This window comes from Lagopus muta, chromosome 7, assembly GCF_023343835.1.
Source record: "Lagopus muta isolate bLagMut1 chromosome 7, bLagMut1 primary, whole genome shotgun sequence".
In the NCBI taxonomy this organism is placed as follows: Eukaryota; Metazoa; Chordata; class Aves; order Galliformes; family Phasianidae; genus Lagopus; species Lagopus muta.
Window position 1 is genome coordinate 937517 of NC_064439.1, and position 18992 is coordinate 956508.

Consider the following 18992-nt stretch of genomic DNA (forward strand, 5'->3'; position numbering starts at 1 on the left):
AGTTTTCCACTCACACCAAGAAGCTCACTGCTTTTAGTTATCCTTCCTAGCCACACTCTTGGGAATCACCTCAAACACTGCAAGATTGATTGTTTTATTTAGTTGTGGGTTGTTTTTTTTTCCTGCTGTTGGTCACAAATTGCTTTTTTGCTGGTGGTCTCACGTAGCACACAGCTCAGTTGTCAGCAGCATTGTTACCTATGGATGCCATATGGCTCCTCTGCGCTCCACTCACGAGGTCTGCTGCATTGTAAGTGCTGCAGATAAGCGCGGAGCAGACGGGAGGGAAGGGGCAACAGTTCCAACGGCGAAATCCTCGCTGCCTTTGCGCGGTCATGGAATGTGCGAAGGAATACATTAAGAAGGACAAGAGGTGTTTTGAGAGACACAGCTGCACTTTGCATGCGTCTCTGCTCCTCTTCCCTCTGCAAAGAGAAAAAGATGAGATTTTACATTTCGTTCACATGGCACCGAGGGTTCTGCAGCTCCCGAAGGGAAGTGCTGCGGGGAGAGAAACCGAGACCAGACCAGGTTCCCAGCTCTGGGAAAGGGTTGGAAAATGAAAGCAAAGAGATGGAAGGTTTCAGCTCAAGCTTTTCCTGAAGCAGAGCCATTGGAGGGAAGGGAGAAAGCACTTTCCCAGCTCGGTCACTGGGTGGGAGGCAGGAGGCAGAGGCTGACACAGCAGGGAGGGGTTGCAGGCGGATATCTGGGGCTCTGGGCTCACCTGGTGCATGCCAACATTTTACAGATACTGCATGTGTGAACACTGGAAATAAAGAACAGAGAACAGCTGCAGTGATTCAGTCAGACCTCTGCCAGCCCACCCTCTCACTGCAGCAAATATCCACATCAGAAGATGGGAGAAGCCTGGAGCTAAGGCTGCTCGTGGTCCCAAATCTCCTTTCCTACGCCCCAAAAATGTGCATCTCAGGCACCCCCTGAGCTGGTGACAGCCCTCAGAACACCTCTCTTCCATGGATCCGTTCCCTTCTCCCATCAATCACCCCTCTGAGCCCCTCATAAGCTTTCAATGGGGACAATCTGTGTTTTTTTGAGCACTGTGCTGTGCCGTGTGTTCCCTCACTGCCGTGCAGCATTGCCCATTTATCAGCATCGTTGGATGCCCCCTAATGCTCACAGCAGATGAGGCAGCACGGGGCACACGCTGGGCCTGCACACCTCCCTCAGCCTGCAGTCCTCACTTACAGCACAATAAAGTTACAAAAGCAAAGGCAAGGGAATAACATGGAAAAGTGCTGAAAAAACAATGCAAATTCAGGCAAAAAATAGCTCCACGCAGTTCAGATGTTCATGCTTGCTGGCTGTAAATTAGCTGTTACCACTCAGCAAAGCAGGGAGCTGCCACTGCTCTGTCTTTGAGAGCCAAATGACAGCTCAGCAGTGCCTGGATGTGATGGTAAGCTGGTCAGAAACATTAAGAAACTCAGAGAGCCTTCCCCAAAAAGGCAGCGTGCCACAGAACACCATGGGTAGTGACCACAAGGGTGCTGGTCCATGGCACAGGGTGCTGCTCCATGGTGTGGGGGGCTGCTCCATGACAGGGTGCTGCTCCACGGTGTGGGGTGTTGCTCTGTGATCTGGGGTGCTGCTCTACGGCACAGGCTGCTGCTCCATGACATGGGATGTTGGTCCACGGCACAGGGAGATGCTCCATGGTGCAGTGTGTTGGTCCATGACATGGCATGCTGCTTTATGCTGTGGGGTGCTGCTCTTCTGCACAGGGTGCTCCTCCATGACATGGGATGCTGGTCCACAGCACAGGGCGCTGCCCTACGACACAAGGCACTGTCCCATGGTGTGAGGCACTGGTCCATGGCATGGGGTGCTGCTCCACGGTGTGGGTTGGTGCTATGTGGTGAGGTGCTGCTCTATGGCACAGGGTACTGCTCCATGACATGGGATGCTGGTCCATGGCACGGGATGCTGCTCTGTGACACAAGGCGCTGCCTCATGACGTGAGGCACTGCTCCATGACACAGCTCCATGTTGCTCCATGAAGAGCCCAGCCGGAGGCCCCAGCGCTGAGCCCCAGGAGTGTTGCTGAGTCACAGGACCACAGAATGGTTGGACAGAAAGCACCTCCAAGACCACCCGGTTCCAATCCCTGCTGCAACAAGGCTGGCAGCCCCGAACCCGGGTGCAGCTCAGCTTTCTGAGCAGCCGCAGCCCGCGGGCAAAGGGCGTCCGGGCTGCGGCGCGGACAGCGCTGCCAGCAGGGGGAGGTGGGGATCGCAGAATAAGCGAATGTTTGGGTTGGAACAGAGCGAAGGGCCCTTCCTACAGCAGAGACGTACTCGTGTCCCTGCCCCTCAGCGGGTCCCCTCAGCCTTCCACTGTCTCCTCAGCGTGTCCCCTCAGTACGTCCCTCTGTCCTGAGGGCAGCCCTCAGGATGCCCCTCAAGGGATTCTCTCAGTCCCTCAGTGCGTCCCCTCAGTGTAAGCCTTCACTTTGCCCCTCTGTCCTCAGCGTGTCCCTCAGTGCATCCCCTCAGTCCCTCACAGCGCCTCTCAGCGCGCCCCCTCCGCGCGCCCACCAGGACAACATGGCGGAGGTGTGGGGGGGCTGGCAGCGAGAAGGCGGCCCCTCCCGGCGCATGCGCGGCTCTGGTCGCTCCCCCCACTCACTACGCGCGCACACACAGCCGCCATGCTGCAGGAGTTGAACGAGCTGCTGGACGCCGCCCCGCAGCGCCCGGACACGGTGAGGGCGGGAGGCGGGAAGGCGGCGGGGGCGCGGGGAGGCGGAAAGGGGGCGGTAGGCGGTGGGCTGTGGGGCGGGAAGGCAGGAAGGCGGGAAGTCTGGAAGGTGGGAAGTCTGGAAGGCGGGAAGGCGGGAAGGCGGCGGCGCGGGGCACGCTGGGAGCTGTAGTACGGGCGGGCTGCGGCCGTGGCGCCATGAGGAGGGAACGGCCCTTCACGGAGCTCGTTGGGATCTGTGGGGCGGACGGAGCAAAAGGAGGGGATGTGAAAGCGTTGTCCCTCCGGGGAGAACTTAGAGCTGGATGGGAGCTGTGAGGGCCATCTAGTCCAGCTCCCCTGCCGTGCACAGGGACAGCACAGCTCCATCAGGTTGCTCAAGGCCTGATCCAGCCTTGGAAGTCTGCAGGGTTGGAGCATCCATCGCATCTCTGGGCAGAAAAAGTTTCTGTTCCTTTAGGAGGCTGCATGGAAGTGTTTTGTCCCTGCAGTTTTGGTGCTGAGCTGTGGTTGCTGAGCTCCGTGTGGAGCTGTGGCACGTTTGGGTCAAACGTTAAGAAAACACCTCCACGTGTTACAGAGAATGGGATGTATTTCCTGATACGTGCTATGTTAGGCAATAAAATTGTATATTTGGAGGGGCCATTTTTTTTGTACAGCTGCAGAACCCATGGAGTTCCCCATAGCTGCTATGGGGTGTTTGGGGTCTGTCACCCCACACCCTGAAGGAGTGAAGACTTTGAGGAGAGAACATGTGAGGTCCCTGGGTTTAGAGTCCCACAGTCATTAAGTTTGGAAGAAACCTCTAAGATCATCATGTCCAGCTGTCAGCTCACCTCCACTATGCCCACTGCCCACGTCTCCCAGTGCCACATCCCCACAGTTCTTGAACACCTCTGGGGATGGTGATCTCCCACCCCTGGGCAGCTGTGCCAGCACTCAAATGCTCTTTGGAGAAGAAACTGCTCCCAGCATCCAACCTGATCGTCCCCTGGTGCAGCCTGAGGCCATTACGTCTTGCTTGTTCAGCCCAGAGCAAATGAGGCTGAGGTGAGGCCTCATGGTGCCCTACAGCCCCTCATGGCTCTACAGATCCTCACAGGGAGCAAAGGGGCAGCTTTGCTCTCTATGACAGCAACAGGACCCAAGGAAACAGCATGGAGCTGTCAGGGAGGGTTGGGAAGTGGGGGGTGGGGGGGTATGAGGGAAAGGCTGTGCCCCACAGGATAGTGGGCATGGAGCAGCTCCCCAGGGCAGCAGGCACTGCCCTGAGCTGCTGGAGCTCATGGAGCACTGGGACACTGCTCATAGATATAGGGTTTAATTGTTAGATAATGCTGTGTGACGCCAGCAGATGGACTCAATGAACGCAGGTGCAGGACGGGAATTCAGCAGAGCAGAAGGAGGTTATGCCTCAAAATCCTGAGTTTTGATGTGGCAGCGTGGGCAGAACCTGGAAGCAGTGCTGAACCGAAGACTCAGATTTGTGTTGGCTCTTTCCTCCTTCCATCAGCTGAGAACATGGAATTCCATCCACCCACTTGGACGTCCTGCCACTCTTGGGCTACGAATGCAGGCCAGAAATCCTTCTTAAAAAGCATCAGCCCTTTGCAGGTCTCCTTTTCCCTTCTCTGCCGTATCGTTTCTGCATGTCTGCGGTTAAGCCTGTGCCATTTCACGTTGGGTGTTAGGAAGAATTTCTCCTCCAAAAGAATGCTCAGGCACTGGCACGGTGCCTAGGGAGGTGGTGGAATCACCATCCCTGGAGGTGGTCAGGGACCGTAGAGATGTGGCACTTGGGGGCATGGTCAGCGGGCATGGTGGAGCTGACAGTGGGACACAGCCATCTGAAAGGCCTTTTCCAAACGTGATGATTCTACAGTTCTGTGATTTTTCAAAGAACTGACTGCCGGGCTGGGAGGTGGAAGAAGCTGCTGCCTTTGTGGGTGTACTGACATGTCACCACCAAATGCTGTCACTCCTGCCGCTGCCCTGCCAGTCGATGTTGGCAGTTTCTAACACGTAGCTGCAGCTTCTGCTCTGTAGCCTGCAGGTGGACAGAGTGTGAAAGCAGAGTGCTGGGCAGACAGAAGGAGAAGGCGCTGCAGGAGTCTTTCCCTTGAAGTGCTACAGACATGCTGAGCAGCGTCTTCCTGGGCTCGGGAAGGGTGTGTGGACTGGGTGGAAGGCAGGCAGGACTCTGGTATTTCCAGGAGTCCTGGGTGCAAAGCCAGCAGTGCAGGAGGTGCACGGTTCAGACATTCCTATCACTCGCTAGCTGGGCATGGAAACATCAGAAATGGAGAGTTTTGAGTACTGAGCAGCTGCAGTGCGACAGCAAAGTGAGAATCATTGAGACTGAAGGTCAGTAACTGGAAGTTCTGAAGGAGGTAAATCACATGTGCACTCCATGACAGCATCCCACCGAGTCCCGCACAGCATGCGGTAGCAAAGCGCACAGCCTTCCAAGCAGGCAGGCTTCACTTCACTGTGAGCAAGGAGGGGAAGAGGGGCTGCATTCAGACTCACAGTGTGCAGGAGAGTCCCAGGGGATGAGAGGAGCTCGTGGAGGGGCTGAACACAGAAATGAGGATCTTGTGCTGATCCTGAGACCGCTCTAGGCTTACAATACTGACATCCCTGTGAGCCTCTCACTGGGTGGTGCCTCCACTCTGCTTTGGGTGGAAAAGTGCTCTCTGGCTGGGGCAGAGCAGCATTTCTGTACCCTAAACTTCATTTTGCATTCCCTGCAGACGGACTGAATGTTTGTCATTCTGTTAGCAGCTCTTTACAACACGTTATGCATGGGGGTGTTAACTGATAGATGCCTTACAAATCACCTATGGGCAGATTGCTTGTTGCTGCAAAGAGCTTTTTTTTTTCTTGTAATAAATTGAAAAAAAAAAAAGCAATGATAAGTTTAGTGATTAAAAGCAACCCATTTATGTTTTGTACTGATTAGAGGAAAATCTCAACTGACATTTTAATGGAAACAAATGCCTTGATGAGTCTAGTGCTGATAACAAGTGTGCACTGATGAAGTGAATTCATTTCCTGCCCGATCAGAACAAGGTAGTGTACTTTGTGCAGGGTTCTGCTCCTGTAAACACATTGAGATGCTGAGGCTTCCTGCTCTGAACGTGGCATGTCTCAGTGAGCCTGATGGTGGCTGAGGTGCTGCCTGCGCCCTTCCTCCTCTGGTGCCATAGAACTATGGAATAACCAGAGTTGGAAGAGACCCCTAGGTATCATAGAGTCCAACTTCTGTACCTGCAGAGCCTCCCCTGGCTGCAGGCATCGTCTCCCAAGGCACAGAGCCAGGAGCTGTTCATACCCTCATCTTAACCCGCTTTGAAGTTTCTTTGCTGCTTCTTTTCCAGGGTAAATTCACACTGCTGCGAGACAGCAGAACGGATGGCAGCTTCTTGGTGCACCACTTCCTCTCCTTCTACCTCAGAGGTGGGTGAGCAGCAGGACTCTGCAAGGCAGGGGTTTGTCCTCACCTGCTCCTTGGAAGTTCCTTCTCCACAAAGTGTTTCTGCAAGAGCTGATTCTGAGGGGAGCAGGGCATCCTCCCATCATGCAGGGCTTCTGGCTCCCAGTCCTGACTTGTTCCTAGGCCTTGCTCTCGAGCCCTTCGTCTCTGTGCAGTGATGTCATTGCACAGTGAAGGCCGTAAATCACTTGGGCATCTAAGGGAGAGCTGCCATGTGTGGGTCCTTTGTTACTGAACATTTCACAACGTTTTGTAACTATCAGGAACAACCGGCAGATAGATAAGATAGCAGTGAGTAAACAAACAAACAGAGTTGCTGGCAAGCTGCCTCATTGCTCTGCTGCTGACCTCCCAGCCCCAAATAACCTATCGGCCTCTGTGGAGCAGCCACCCGACTCGCAGACTCCAGTTCTCTGCTGGTAAACCTGTGCAGAGTGAAATTTTGCTCGTGGTGCTGTGTGTGCTCCCCCACAACTGCCACCTCCTCAGCTGCAGCTTCATCATTTCTAAGGTTTGGTTTCCTTGATTTGCTGAACAGAGAGGCACTGCAGGAAGGCATGGGCTGAGCAGGGAGTGAGCAGCGGGAGCCGGATGGGGGGCAGTGCTCCTTTACAGCCTGCCATGCCGAACTTCAGCACCATCCTGCCCTTGACCCAGTGCCCAGCTGGTGCTCAAAACATTTGGGAAGGCCCAGCTGGCACCGCAGACCTTGCTGCTCGTAATCTAAGGCCACAGACCTTGCCACTTGTGATCTGTGTCCTGCACTCTGGCAGGGAGAAGCAGCCGCGCCGCTTTGGGTCTGAACCAAAGCACAAGGCCAGGTTGTCATGCGCTGGGTTTTCCAAAATCATGTTCTAGTGAGATATCTTTGTGAAAATTGCTGGTTCTTTGTGTGTGTTTGCAGATAAGGTCACTTGCCCTGGGAGAGCCAAAACAGGGACTCTTGGCAGGCCTGTGATTTCAGTAATTCGTGTCATGGTCGGCCGTTGGCCTCCTTGCAGTTGTACCAACAAACAATGCAGGGAGATCCCTGGGCAGAATGGAATGGGACAGAAAAGAGGCTTTCTAATTTTTCTTTGTCATCTCTTTCTTGTTCCTTCTGTTTATTTTTAACCTGGCTACAGCTTTCACTAAATTGGAAAGCTCAAAGAAAAGCAAGAATGGAAAACCCATAGAAAGGTAAGAATGGAGAGCCATTCTGTTCCATTTCAAGCTATGAGCAAGTGAGAGGCTGCCTACACCTTCCTCCCTTCAAGGCCTTTGCAGGCAGATTTATGGCCTGGCTGCTGTGATTTATGTGCCGCAATAATGGCAGTTTACAAGTGAAGTAATAACAATGTGTCTTTTGTCTTCTTCCCCAGCTGGCTGTAAGGTTTGCTTCCTGGCCCTGGTCCAGTCCTTCAGTCACTATAACATTGTAGCACAGAAGCTGGTAAGTCTCCTGGCACAGGTTGGTAACTGCGGGCCCTGTAGACAAGCCCACACCTGTGGATGCAGTTTCAGTGGTGCTCTGGGGAGGAAAGCCCTCTGGTATCTGTGTCCAGGTACATTCAGAGGGTGCCTGTGTGCTGCTTCTGGCCTCTGGGCAAAGACATGGGTCTGAGCCATCTGAGAAACCACAAGCACCAATTTCCTTCCCATGGCAAATCAGGGAAGGATTACACGTACCACAGAATGAGGACGCTAAGAACCAAGGCCATTCCCAGTGTCAGAGCACCCCTCTCACCTGTGGGTTGAAATGCATCTCTCAGCTTTTGTGGAGAGCTCTCTTACAGCCATAGAATGCTCTGGGTGCAAAATCCAGGTGACCTCCCAGAGCTGAAGGGATTGCACTCACCCTGCTCTGTTCTGCTCAGCAGTGCTTCAGCTTGCAGAGAAGGTACTGAGGAGCCAGGTGCAGTGATGGTCTGTTCCTCACTCTAATGCTAGACAGCTGGTTTTATTTTTAATACTCAGTTTTCACCTTCTGTCAGGAGGAGATAAATGGCCTGAGGGCTCAGACTTAAGTTAACTAAGATGGACTGAGCAAACAGCATTTTGATGTGAAGCTTTAACTCTCGGTCAGGTACTGAGCGTGCATTTCCCCTGCAGAGCATTTCCCAGAGGAGGAAATGTGGGTTGGAGATTCGGCTGTTCAGTATGGGAACCTTGGCTGCACTAAAAGCAGAATCATATTTGCTGGTGTGTTCCTGAAGATGGTGAAATTTCCCATTACACAGCTCCAGCGTGTGCTTTTAATAGGTGGTGGTGTCATCTCTCTGGTGGGAGAGTCTGAGAAGTGGGAGAACAGAAGGATTAGCTGGAGCCCATGTGCAATGCAAATCAAAGTGCTTTGCTGTCTGATGCTTCCAACACAAAGATTACTCTTGTGAAGGAGTGATAAGAAGAACAATGCAGTTTGCTGGGGGAGTTGAGGGAAGGGATTACATTTGCCTACAGCAGTGAGCTGACCCTGTCCTGTTGGTTTCAGGTCTCTGAATCACTCTTATTATAACTTTGCAGGTCTGTGTGTGTGCGATTGGTGTGAATTCTTTAAAGCAGTCAGTGGTTCTGTTGTCACTTATTTGTATCTGCATTTCTGTAAGAGCTTTGCTTTAACCCTTTTCCCAGATGATCACGGCAGGCTCTGTTACTCTGTTTTAGCAGAGTGGTTTCACTCAGGCCTGTTTACGACTGGAGACTTGATGTTGGGAGCTGTCTCTCTTTACAGTCTGGCTGTGCTGCTGTAGATGCCTGCTGGAGGCAGCTGGGATGTCACTGCTGCAGCAAGCCCTGGTCTCAGGCACTGCTGTGAGCAGAGCCGTGCTGCTACGAGGTGCTGCGTGCTGCAAACACCCAGCTGGTCCCTGCCTAGCGCCTCTTCCTCACTGGGAAGCTGTGGACCTGGGCTCACTGTGTTGGCTGGGTGAGCTGCAGGGGGACAGATCTGTTGGAAAAGGCTGCTGAGCTGCAGCATTGGCTCCATGGGTTCAATCTCCCATAGCATTCCTTTCTAGCAGAAGGTTATGTGCTAATGAAGGGCTGCAGTCAAACAAGCCAGCGATGCCCAAAGCTGGGATGTGAGCTGTGAGCACCTGGGCTGTGGGAGATGTCCCTGCTGGTGGCAAGGACTGAGGCCTGGTGGGCTTTAAGGTGCTTTGCAACCCAAGCCAGTCTGTGGTTCTAGGATTGACTCTTTTCTATCACAGTGCCTACAGATTTCAGTGCAAGCTGAGAACCTGGCTGTCGTTGCCAGGCTGGAAAGCGTGCTCTGACCTCCCCAGAGAGTGTGCTGCTGAAGTATGATGCAGGCTTTACAGTGCTACCTTGCAGTCCTTGTAGCACCTGGTGGTGTTGCTGCTTCCCAGCAGTGCTGCCAGGTCTCATCAGACCCTCACAGCTTAGCTAAATGCAGTTTCCCTGGGATTTTGTGCCTGTGCTGCCTCGCAGTGCTGTCCTCACACTTTCTTTTTTTTCAAATTCCACCCTTCGTTTGTGGATCCACACTTAATTGAAGGGACAGTTAACGTTAATGTTGTTTGTCATGACCTTCTAGAGAACTGCAGCAGGACTAATGACACGAGGGCAGCCTACCAGCTGGTGTTCCCACTCTCACTTGTCCAAGGTTTGATTTGTTTTGAAGGAAAAACATATTTATTTCCATGTGGCCTCCCTCTTGCCTGCTCCCCATTCCCAGCGCTGAGGTTGCAGACCCAAGGACGTTGCCTGCTCGCCCCTGCTGTCCCCTGAGGGTACACATGCTGGAGAGGAGACCTTGGATGAGTGCCTGATCACAGACTCGCACTTTGTACCGCGGTGCCATCCGCCGTTGGAGCTGATGGAGCTTAATGGAGCTGCCTCACGTGCTCCATCATTCCTTCTCTCCTGCGGATAGTTTGCTTTCCATTATGAAGTGGCCGACAGCAAGCAGCAGGTTTGGTTTGGAGGAATGTCATGGCTGCAGGCTGCTGGGACCCTGCAGGTGCTGCCTGCCCAGAAGCATTGCAGGCTCTGCAGCTGTGCCTTGTTGGGAAGCTGTTGGTTCCAATCTCCCCAGACTGCGATCTCGGAGGCATTTCTGGGCTGGATCGATGAGTGACAGATTGCCAGAGATAATGTCTGTGCGTGGTGATGGAGCGCGGTGCTGTGAGATAATGAGGGCTTTCAGGGTTGGTAACGCATGCTGCTCGGCACTGTGGCCCTGCAGCAAGGACGTTTTAGTGCCTCTGATCCTGCTGGCACTCAAGCAGATGCCATTGGCTATTTTGGGTTCATTTTCCATCACCTTTGAGCTCTCCTGGCTCCTTCCTCTGTTGTCCAGGCGGGCCTTGCTGTCCTAGAGCTGAGCTGCCAAGTGTTTCAAGGAGGAGATGATGGTTCCTTGCTGCTCTGCTAGGGAAACAGCTGAACTGGGAGGCTGGAACTATAAATGCTCTTTTGAAGTCCCTTCCGACCTGAGCCATTCTGTTTGAAGTACACAGTTTGCATGTGCACAGAGCAAAGCAAAACTCCATTTCTGGGTGACCAACATGAAGAGTGACTTCAGGTGCTGCTTTGGCAAAGCACTTAACGATGAGCCTGAGTCCTGTGAGCTCCAGACGTCCAACAGGGGATCAGTGAGCCTGTTCCTGCAGCCGCCCTGCAGCACAGCCCTGCTTTGTGGCATGTCAGGTATTTGCCAGCTGATCCACATTCCTGCTGCATAAAGCTCTTGTGTTCTTGGCGAGGGATTGTTCCATGGTGTGGCCTTATTATTGCCTAGGAGGCTAGTGCTAGCTCTGCACTCCTGCCCTGCTTCCCATCAGGGTTTTAGTGGGTAATTATCACCTGCAGAAGCTGAATTCCTGTGCCTGAAGCCCACGTGCCCTGACGGATGCTCCCCTGAGAGCTTCAGCAAAGAGAAGAAATGTGGTGTAAATCTGTCATTCCTATCATCAGCAGCAAACATGTGGCCACTGATAAGCCTTGCAGGGCTGGGGGTTAATCTCCTGGAAGGGGCTTCTTCCTTATCTACTCAGACCTTCTCTCTCTTGGGGTGCTTGTGTGGAAATGCCACGCTCCCAAAGCAGCCTCGTGTTGGTATGTGGCATTGATTAGATGTCTGGGCTGTAGCTTTCCAATCTACTAAGAATTAAAAAAAAAAGGAGGAGGAGGAGGTGAAATGCTGGCTCTTATGGGTTGATGTCAGAGTAACAGGAGGGTCTGGCAGGTGGGATATGGGGTGGGAATCGGGAGGCAGAAGTGGACATGTGGCTTTGTGCATCTCCTTTGTGTGTGAGCAAAGAGCTCATGGGTGTCACTTGGAAAACCTCTATAAAGCAAAGGGGGGAGTTGGGCTGGTACCAACTCTGCCCACCTGCAGGGATCCTTGTCCCAGTGATCTGCTCTCTCAGGATCCTTGTTTCTGGTTAGAATTGTGGAGTCATTTGAGTTGGAAAGGCCACCTAGTCCGGCTCCCCTGCAGTGAGCAGGGATGTGCACAGCTCCATCAGGTGCTCACAGCTGCTTCCCAGCCTCTGTCTCCCTACTTTTGCCTCTTGAGCAACCCTGCGCTGAGCTAAAGCTTCCTGAACTCTTAGTTAACCACGTCTCGCCATTTTGGCCAACTACCTGCTGCCTTGCACAACAGCCCCATTTCCAGAGGCTTTGTGCTAACGCTCCCCAGCTCCATTTGAAGAGATTACAGTCCGTTGTGAAATGTGGGAAGCAGCCCACGCTGCACAGCCAAGCAAACTCATGCTTCTTCCCACAGGGAAACTGGCGGTTTGACCACGGTGAGCTGTGTGATGTATCTTGATGGTTACACAAAGTACTACATTTTCTCCACAAAGCCAAACTGGTGCAGTTACCAGTAAGCTAAGGAACAACAGAATTGCCAAAAGTTGCCCTTGATGATTAAAAAAAAAGAAAAAAGGACGAGGAGCTGTTTTGTGAACTGTGTCTCCAGCTGGGATCTCCATTCAGGATCTTCTGTATGAATCTGCTGCAGCTCTGCCAGGGCTTTCTTTGTCGGTCCTGGAGGTGCTGGATGTGCCCTGTGCTTGGCTCTCAAGGTAGAGCAGGAGATTGGCACAGGATGCCCAGGGAGGTGGTGGAGCTGCTGCCTCTGGAGTGCTTGAGAGCCTTGGAGATGTGGCATGTGATGACAGGGTCAGTGGGCATGGTGGGGATGGGCTGGGGTTGAACTCGGTGACCTCAGAGGTCTTTTCCAACCTGAATGATTGTATGATTCTGGGAGATCTTGGCCCCAGGTGGATGCTGAGGCTGCTTTCCCTGGGAGCTGTGCTGTGTGGGTGTCAGTGCCTGGCCTTGGCTTCTTCCGGACCGCACCTTGCTCGTGTGCGTGGGCTGTGCTGAGGAGCTGCCAGTGCCAGGCTGTCAGTGTTGCCACATCAGTGATGTGAAGATAATAAAAACCATTAGCTTTCACCTGCCAAGAAAGGAAGATGAAGAAATTGCTCCCTGCTAATACCCCATGCCTATATTCTCCCTGACTCTGAGCAAGAATTATTTTCTCATGCTGGGCAGCAGTGATGCTGCTGTTTTCCCAGGAGTGATTCCAGTTCATTTGAGCACCCCAAACCCCACTGCTTGTTTATCATAGAATCACAGAACGGCCTGGGTTGCAAAGCAGCACGATGCTCATCCAGCTCCAAGCCCTGCTGTGTGCAGGTCGCCAACCAGCAGCCCAGGCTGCCCAGAGCCACATCCAGCCTGGCCTTGAATGCCTGCAGGGATGGGGCATCCACAGCCTCCTTGGGCAACCTGTTCCAATGCCTCACCATCCTCTGGCTCAACTTCCTCCTCATATCCAACCTAAACCTCCCCCGTCTCAGTTTTTTCTCCTCCTTTTACAGCCACTGTGCAGGAGTCATTCAGGCAGTGACTTTATTAGCACATTTTGATGGGACTTGATATAAAAATAGTCTGTTGATCTGCTTGGTTCTGTTTGTACCCTTCCTCCAAAGCAGTTTGCTCTGCAACATAATGTTTTCCTCTCTCTAGGGGATCAGTCTAACAGCTGCCAAGGAACAGGGGCAGCTTGTCTTTTTGGAAGGCCTCAAGTCCTGCCTTGACCTCGTGTTTGGGGAGGAGGAGCGGTCAGGACAGCCCAGTCCTCTTCAATTTATAAGGTAAACCCATCCAGCTGGAGGAGGCAGAGGTGGTTCTGTTGGGGCTGAGCATGCTGAGCATTTCAACTCTGGGTTCTCACATCTCCTGCCCCTCCACCCAACATGGAGAGCAGCATGAGCTGAGGCCAGGCCCCTTTTCAGCTTCCCTGCAGGGCCCAAGGGCTCAGCAGGTGTGCACTGCGCTTGGTAAGGGAAATACCAAAACGTGCATGTTGTGCTTGTCCTTCCCTGCCCCTCTCTGCTGCTCAGGGAGGGGTTCTGTCCTCTTCAGCATTTTGGAGCAATTTCTCGCCCCATCCTCATTGCTTAGTGTGCTACAGGGCTACAGAAAATTTATTCCAGCTCTCAGCAGGCTTGTCTCCAATAAAACTCCATCCAAGCCGTTAGAGCACAGTGCTGATCTGGCCGTGTTGGTTTCCTTTTTGTGCCCACTGCACTTTTCCATGTTCCTGACGACTTGATAAAAGTGTACCAAACCCTGCATGGAGGAGAGGAGTCACTCCCTCCTGTCACGGAGGAACAGCAGCACACACAAAGCAAGAGCAGCGAACCTGGTGCCCCTTCAGGCACAGGGACTCCCTGCTATGGGATGGTGGGCATGTGGAAAGTGCTGTGGGGCAGCAAAATGCACTGAGAGCACCTGAAAGGTAACCACCTCGAGGGGAGCATGCTAGAGGAGAGGCTCAGGGCAGGCAGTGAAACCTTGTAAGGCCCTGTGCTGTGGGATCCCATAACTTTTGGGATGTGGCTTGTGGGTGTTGCTGCAGCATGGCATATCCCTTGAGCAAGGTATGAGGATTTCCCTATGCACACAGAAGCGAGGAGCATTGACTGCAGGTAACCTCTGGATCTGGGAGATCGAGGTTGGGCGTTAGGAGAGGTTCTTTAACCAGAGGGCAGTGAGGCCCTGGCATAGGGTGGGTGCCCCATCCCTGGCAGCACTCAAGGCAGGGCTGGATGGGGCCCTGGGCGGCCTGATCTGGTTGGGGACAAGCAGTCCATGGCAGGGTTTGGAAACAGATGGTCTGTCAGGTCCCTTCCAGCCCAACCAGTCTGTGATTCTTTGACCTGAGGGATGTCATGGCAGTAGGGGTGCTGCAGGCTGGCATTGCCTTTGTTGGGTCAGTGATGCTCAGTGGGACATCAGCAGGACAAGGGGAAATGGTTTGGAGCTGAGGGAGGGCAGCTGGAGGTTGGATGTGAGGGGAAGTTGTGTGCTGTGAGAGCAGTGAGGGGCTGGAACAGCTGCCCAGAGAGGCTGTGATGCCCCGTCCATCCCTGGAGGTGTTGGAGGCCAGGTTGGATGGGGCCCTGGGCAGCCTGGGCTGCTGTGAAATGGGGAGGTTGGTGGCCCTGCATTGGTGGGGGGTTGGAGCTTCGTGATCCTTGGGATCCCTCCCAACCCAACCATTCTGTGATGCCGTGATCTGGGTGATGGCAGCCCCTCGAGATCTCCTCTTTCCCTTCCAGTGGGAGCGTTTCCAACCTCAAGGACCTGTTTCACTTTGTCCGGACGTCCCTGACGCCCACTGACAGCGACTGCTGGAAGGGCCGGGTGCTGCTGGTGGATGACCTCAGCGTGCTGCTCAGCCTGGGTGCTGCGCCAGTGGACGTGCTGGACTTCATCCACTACTGCAGAATGGTGGTGTGCTCTCAGCTCAAGGTACTGCTCCCTCTGCACACAGAAGCAAAGCCTGGCTTTCTCTTTGTTCCCCTGTGCACAGTAGAAGTGCAGAAGGCTTTGTCTCTGCGGGAAGTTCAGACCTTCGCTCCATGGCCCTTCCTGGGGAGTTGCATGAGTCCCCGGGGTACCTTTGCAACTGGTTTCCAGGAGGTGCTGTGCAGAGCAGGGCTCTGGGGTGGAACGCACTGCTTTTTTCAAGCTGTGGCACTTCAGAGATGTCTGCTCACAGCCGTGTTTGTGTGCATGCAGGAGGAAACATTTCTAAGGTGACAAGGGGCTGACGAGCTGGGGACGTAGCTGAAGGTCTGCTCGGCTCCTGGGGTGGAGGGGACGTGGCTCTCTGCTTCCAGCAGTTTTGCACCAGCTGCTTTCTGAGGGCATGTGACGATGTGGCAATTCTACAACAATCTCCCTGGCGATGCGCTCGTCCTGGAAGCATCACAGCCAAAAATCATTAATCACATCCATCCTTTGCTGTTTACACTGCAGCATCCACCACCTCAGCCACTTCTCTCTTTGCTTGAGTGAGAAATAAAGTAGATGGTGTCAGGTTTTGTTACCCTGCGCTTCACATGTTGCTGGGGTGTTTGAGCTGTAAATGCTGACAGGGGATGTTCTGCTTGCTGGGAATACTTACCATCAAAGCAGCTGGAAAAAAGGAAAAAAAAGGTAAATTTTGCTAACAGGTTTCTATTTCTGTCCAAGATGTTCTGAAGCTTTAAAGTACATTTTACTTGTTTGAGAATTGGATGTTATTTTAAGTCCACAGTGAGCTGCCTGTGCTGAGGCAGAGGCTCCTGGGATATGGTTAATGGTGGTGGTGTTGCACTGGGGAGCTCTTCAGGAGCTGAGAAGGTTTGGAAGCACAGCTCTGGCTGCAGCCGCTCAGCTGTGTCTTTATTTAGCTGTTCTGAATTCATCCAGAGAGCTGCTGTTTGCATGGCCTGACAGACAGGTTTAGCTAGATAGCTTGTAACAAAGGCTGCATGTATTTTTAGTCTAGATACGTCTGCAGATACTACAGATGTGTGTGTTTGTGTGTATACAGATCTGTACACATGCACACACCAAGCTATTTCAGAGATGTGTGTATGTCTTCAAGAAGGCCAGGTGCAAGGTGCTGCCCTTGGGTCAGGGCAGTCCCAGATATAAGTATGGATGGGAGAAGAACTCAGAGCAGCTCTGTAGAGAAGGACTTGGGGGTTCTGGTGGTACAAAGCTCAACACGAGGCAGCAGTGTGTGCTCACAGCCCAGAGTGCCAACAGTGTCCTGGGCTGCATCAGCAGAGGGGTGGCAGTGGGCAGGGAGGGGATTGGCCTCTGCTCTGCCCTCATGGGACCCCATCTGCGTGCAGAGCTGGGACCCCAACCCAGAAAGATGCAGAGCTGTTGGAGAGGGTCCAAAGGAGGCCACGAGGATGCTCAGAGAATGAGCATCTCCCCTATAAAGACAGGCTGGGGGTGTTCAGCCTGGGGAAGAGCAGGCTCGAGGGAGGACCTCACTGCGGCCTTCCAGTGCTTAAAGGGAGCTTATGAACAGAAGAGAGAGAGACTTTTTACATGGGCAGATAGGGATAAGAAAGGGGAAATGGCTTTAAACTAAAAGAAGGGAGATTTAGATTAGATGTGAGGGGTAAACTACTCAGGGAGCAGTGAGGCCCTGCCACTGCTGCCCAGGGAAGTGTGGGTGTCCCATCCCTGGAGGTGCCTGAGGCCTTGGCTGGGCCCTGAGCAGCCTGAGATGGGAAGGGCAGCCCACTGCAGAGCTGGAAAAGGATGGGCTTTAAGGTCCCTTCTAACCAAAGTCGTTCTGTGATTCTGTGATACATGCCTCATGTTGATTTTCCCAGTGGGTTTCGGTTGAGCACCGGCTGGCATGCTGGCAGATGTTTGAGTGGCTTTACTGGCAGGGCACTTGGACACAAGCTCCTGTTGCTCCCTGCCTGGCCTCACCTGGAGTGACTTGGAGCCAACGAGAGGCTCAGCACTGCCAGCTGTTGTCATTGCAGGGGAACATTGTGGTGCTGGTTCACGGCAGCGAGGATTCAGAGGATGAGGAGAACAAGCTGGTGGTGACCTCCCTGTGTCATCACAGCAACCTGATCCTGTGGGTGGAGGGGCTGGCAACTGGCTTCTGCAAGGATGTTCATGGGGAGGTAAGGCACGACGGGGCACTGGGGGGTGGCACATGGCAATGTCACACAGAATTGACAGTGTGGGGACGTGCTCTGTCTGCCCTGCAGGATGCTCCAGGATTAGCCTGGTCTACAGCATGGCTAAGGACTAACACAGCCTTGCTGCAGTCACTGGGACCTGCTAGGACACCCAGGCTCCTGCAGGATTTGTCTGGGGATGTTTCGGTGACATCCTGCACGCTTCCCATTCCTGGAGGATGGGTGAGGTTTGTGCAGCATCACAGTGCAGGCTGTGTCCTCCACCAAGGTGGTGGCACAGGAATAAGATCTGGTTCTTGGGAAGCTTCCCCAAAGCACCACGTGCACGGATCCTGGCTGTAGCTGTGGTCGTTTCTCCTGGGCTGGGGTCGCAGCTGTGCTGCTGGCTGCTGCTGGCCTCTCGTTAGGGGCTGCCACGAGGGTGAGCTGCCTGCAGCACTGCGTGATGCTTCTGTAACAGTGGTTTTGTAAGGGTAGCATGGAGGGGCAGGGGGTGAGGATGCTGTGACTGTGGCATCCCAAGGGATGACATTCCTGTTTCTTTCCGTTTGCAGATTAAAATAATTAAGAGACTGTCCTTGGAGTCAACAGAGAAGGACGTCATCCAGATCTACCAATACAAGATCCAGGACAAGAACGTCTCCTTTTTTGCTAGAGGGCTGTCAGCTGCTGTCCTGTGATGCAGTGACACCACACAGAGCTGTGAGAGCACTGCAGCATGAGGAGAACCGGTGCTGATGGGTTGGAACCTATAGATTGGTACCTACAGATCGGACACGCTGCAAAACCAGCCTGCTTGCTTCCTCAGCGCCTTCCAGGAGCTGTGCAGCAATGTGGCCTAGGAGGGAAGCCTCAAAGCATCTCGAACTGCATGCAGACAAGGGCATCAGCTTGTCAACAGCTTGTTGATCCCTTTGTCATCCCAGCCGTTCCCAACACACAAGGCCACCGAGAACCAACTGGGCTGGATGTGCCTGGCAGCAGGTCTGCACAGGCAGGGGGCGTGCCCTGAGGGCTGGGCATGCCTCACCTTTTCCGGTTGTGCTTGGCTGCTCCACCCTGCATTTAAAGAGATGACACAGAGAGGGCGGAGGCAGGGATGGCTTGGGAACGTGTTGCAATTCTTACCTTTCTTCCAGCTCTGGCATGGGAGAGATTTGCTCAACTCCCAGTTGACGCAGAATTAAACAATCCGTGGCTCTGTATATAGCTGCTCTCCTTGCTGATGTAAGACTTGGAGGCCGCCTCGTTTGGGTTCCTTGCTTTTTGTTACTTTCCCCCTTTAATATAAAACCCCTGTGCCTATGTGTGTCTCTTCAGTGACTTCTCCAGCTTGTCCTTGTGCAGGCAGCGTTTGCACATCAGCCTGCATCTATCACTGCATCCAGATCACAACCACTGATGCTTTATGACCTACCAGTTCGTGTCATGAAGTGTTATTAGGGGCTCGTGGCCGCTCATTTTAATTAGATAAAGGATACAGGCAGTATGTGGCTGTTACTGTTCTGCAGCAGGTTGTTAGGAACATCCCCGTGATGGTGGTGATGGGGAATAGATGTGTTGGGCTGTGGGATGAACCCTGGGCTCTGTTCTGGAGGCTCCTTCGGTGGCAGGGCTCCTCAGGCTTGGCTGGTGTATGACCGTCTGCTGCAGCACCAACCAAAGGCACGGCCTGAATTCCCCTGCAATGGCCTGCAGTGATGTCTGATTGAAGCAGTGCCCGTGTGACGAGCTTCCCCTCGAACAGAAACCCAGACATCCCTGCTCTAGGGCTCTGTTTCCCTCCTTTCTCTCTTCTGAAATGG

At 53.4% G+C, this 18992-nt stretch overlaps 1 protein-coding gene across 2 annotated transcripts; it reads left to right on the plus strand.

The window, feature by feature from the left end:
- Nucleotides 1-1443: 1443 nt before the first annotated feature.
- On the plus strand, nt 1444-18469 carry ELP6 (elongator acetyltransferase complex subunit 6). Of its 2 annotated transcripts, XM_048951949.1 has the most exons (7): nt 2612-2725; nt 6102-6180; nt 7579-7649; nt 13202-13329; nt 14800-14992; nt 17023-17169; nt 17742-18469. In XM_048951949.1, the coding sequence occupies exons 1-7, from the start codon at nt 2672-2674 to the stop codon at nt 17865-17867; spliced, it is 798 nt and encodes a 265-aa protein (XP_048807906.1). In that variant the 5' UTR covers nt 2612-2671; the 3' UTR covers nt 17868-18469. The 2 variants fall into 2 exon arrangements, with proteins under 2 accessions (XP_048807905.1, XP_048807906.1); XM_048951948.1 differs by lacking the exon at nt 17742-18469 and having other exon boundaries at nt 1444-2725; nt 14800-17134.
- Nucleotides 18470-18992: the final 523 nt, after the last annotated feature.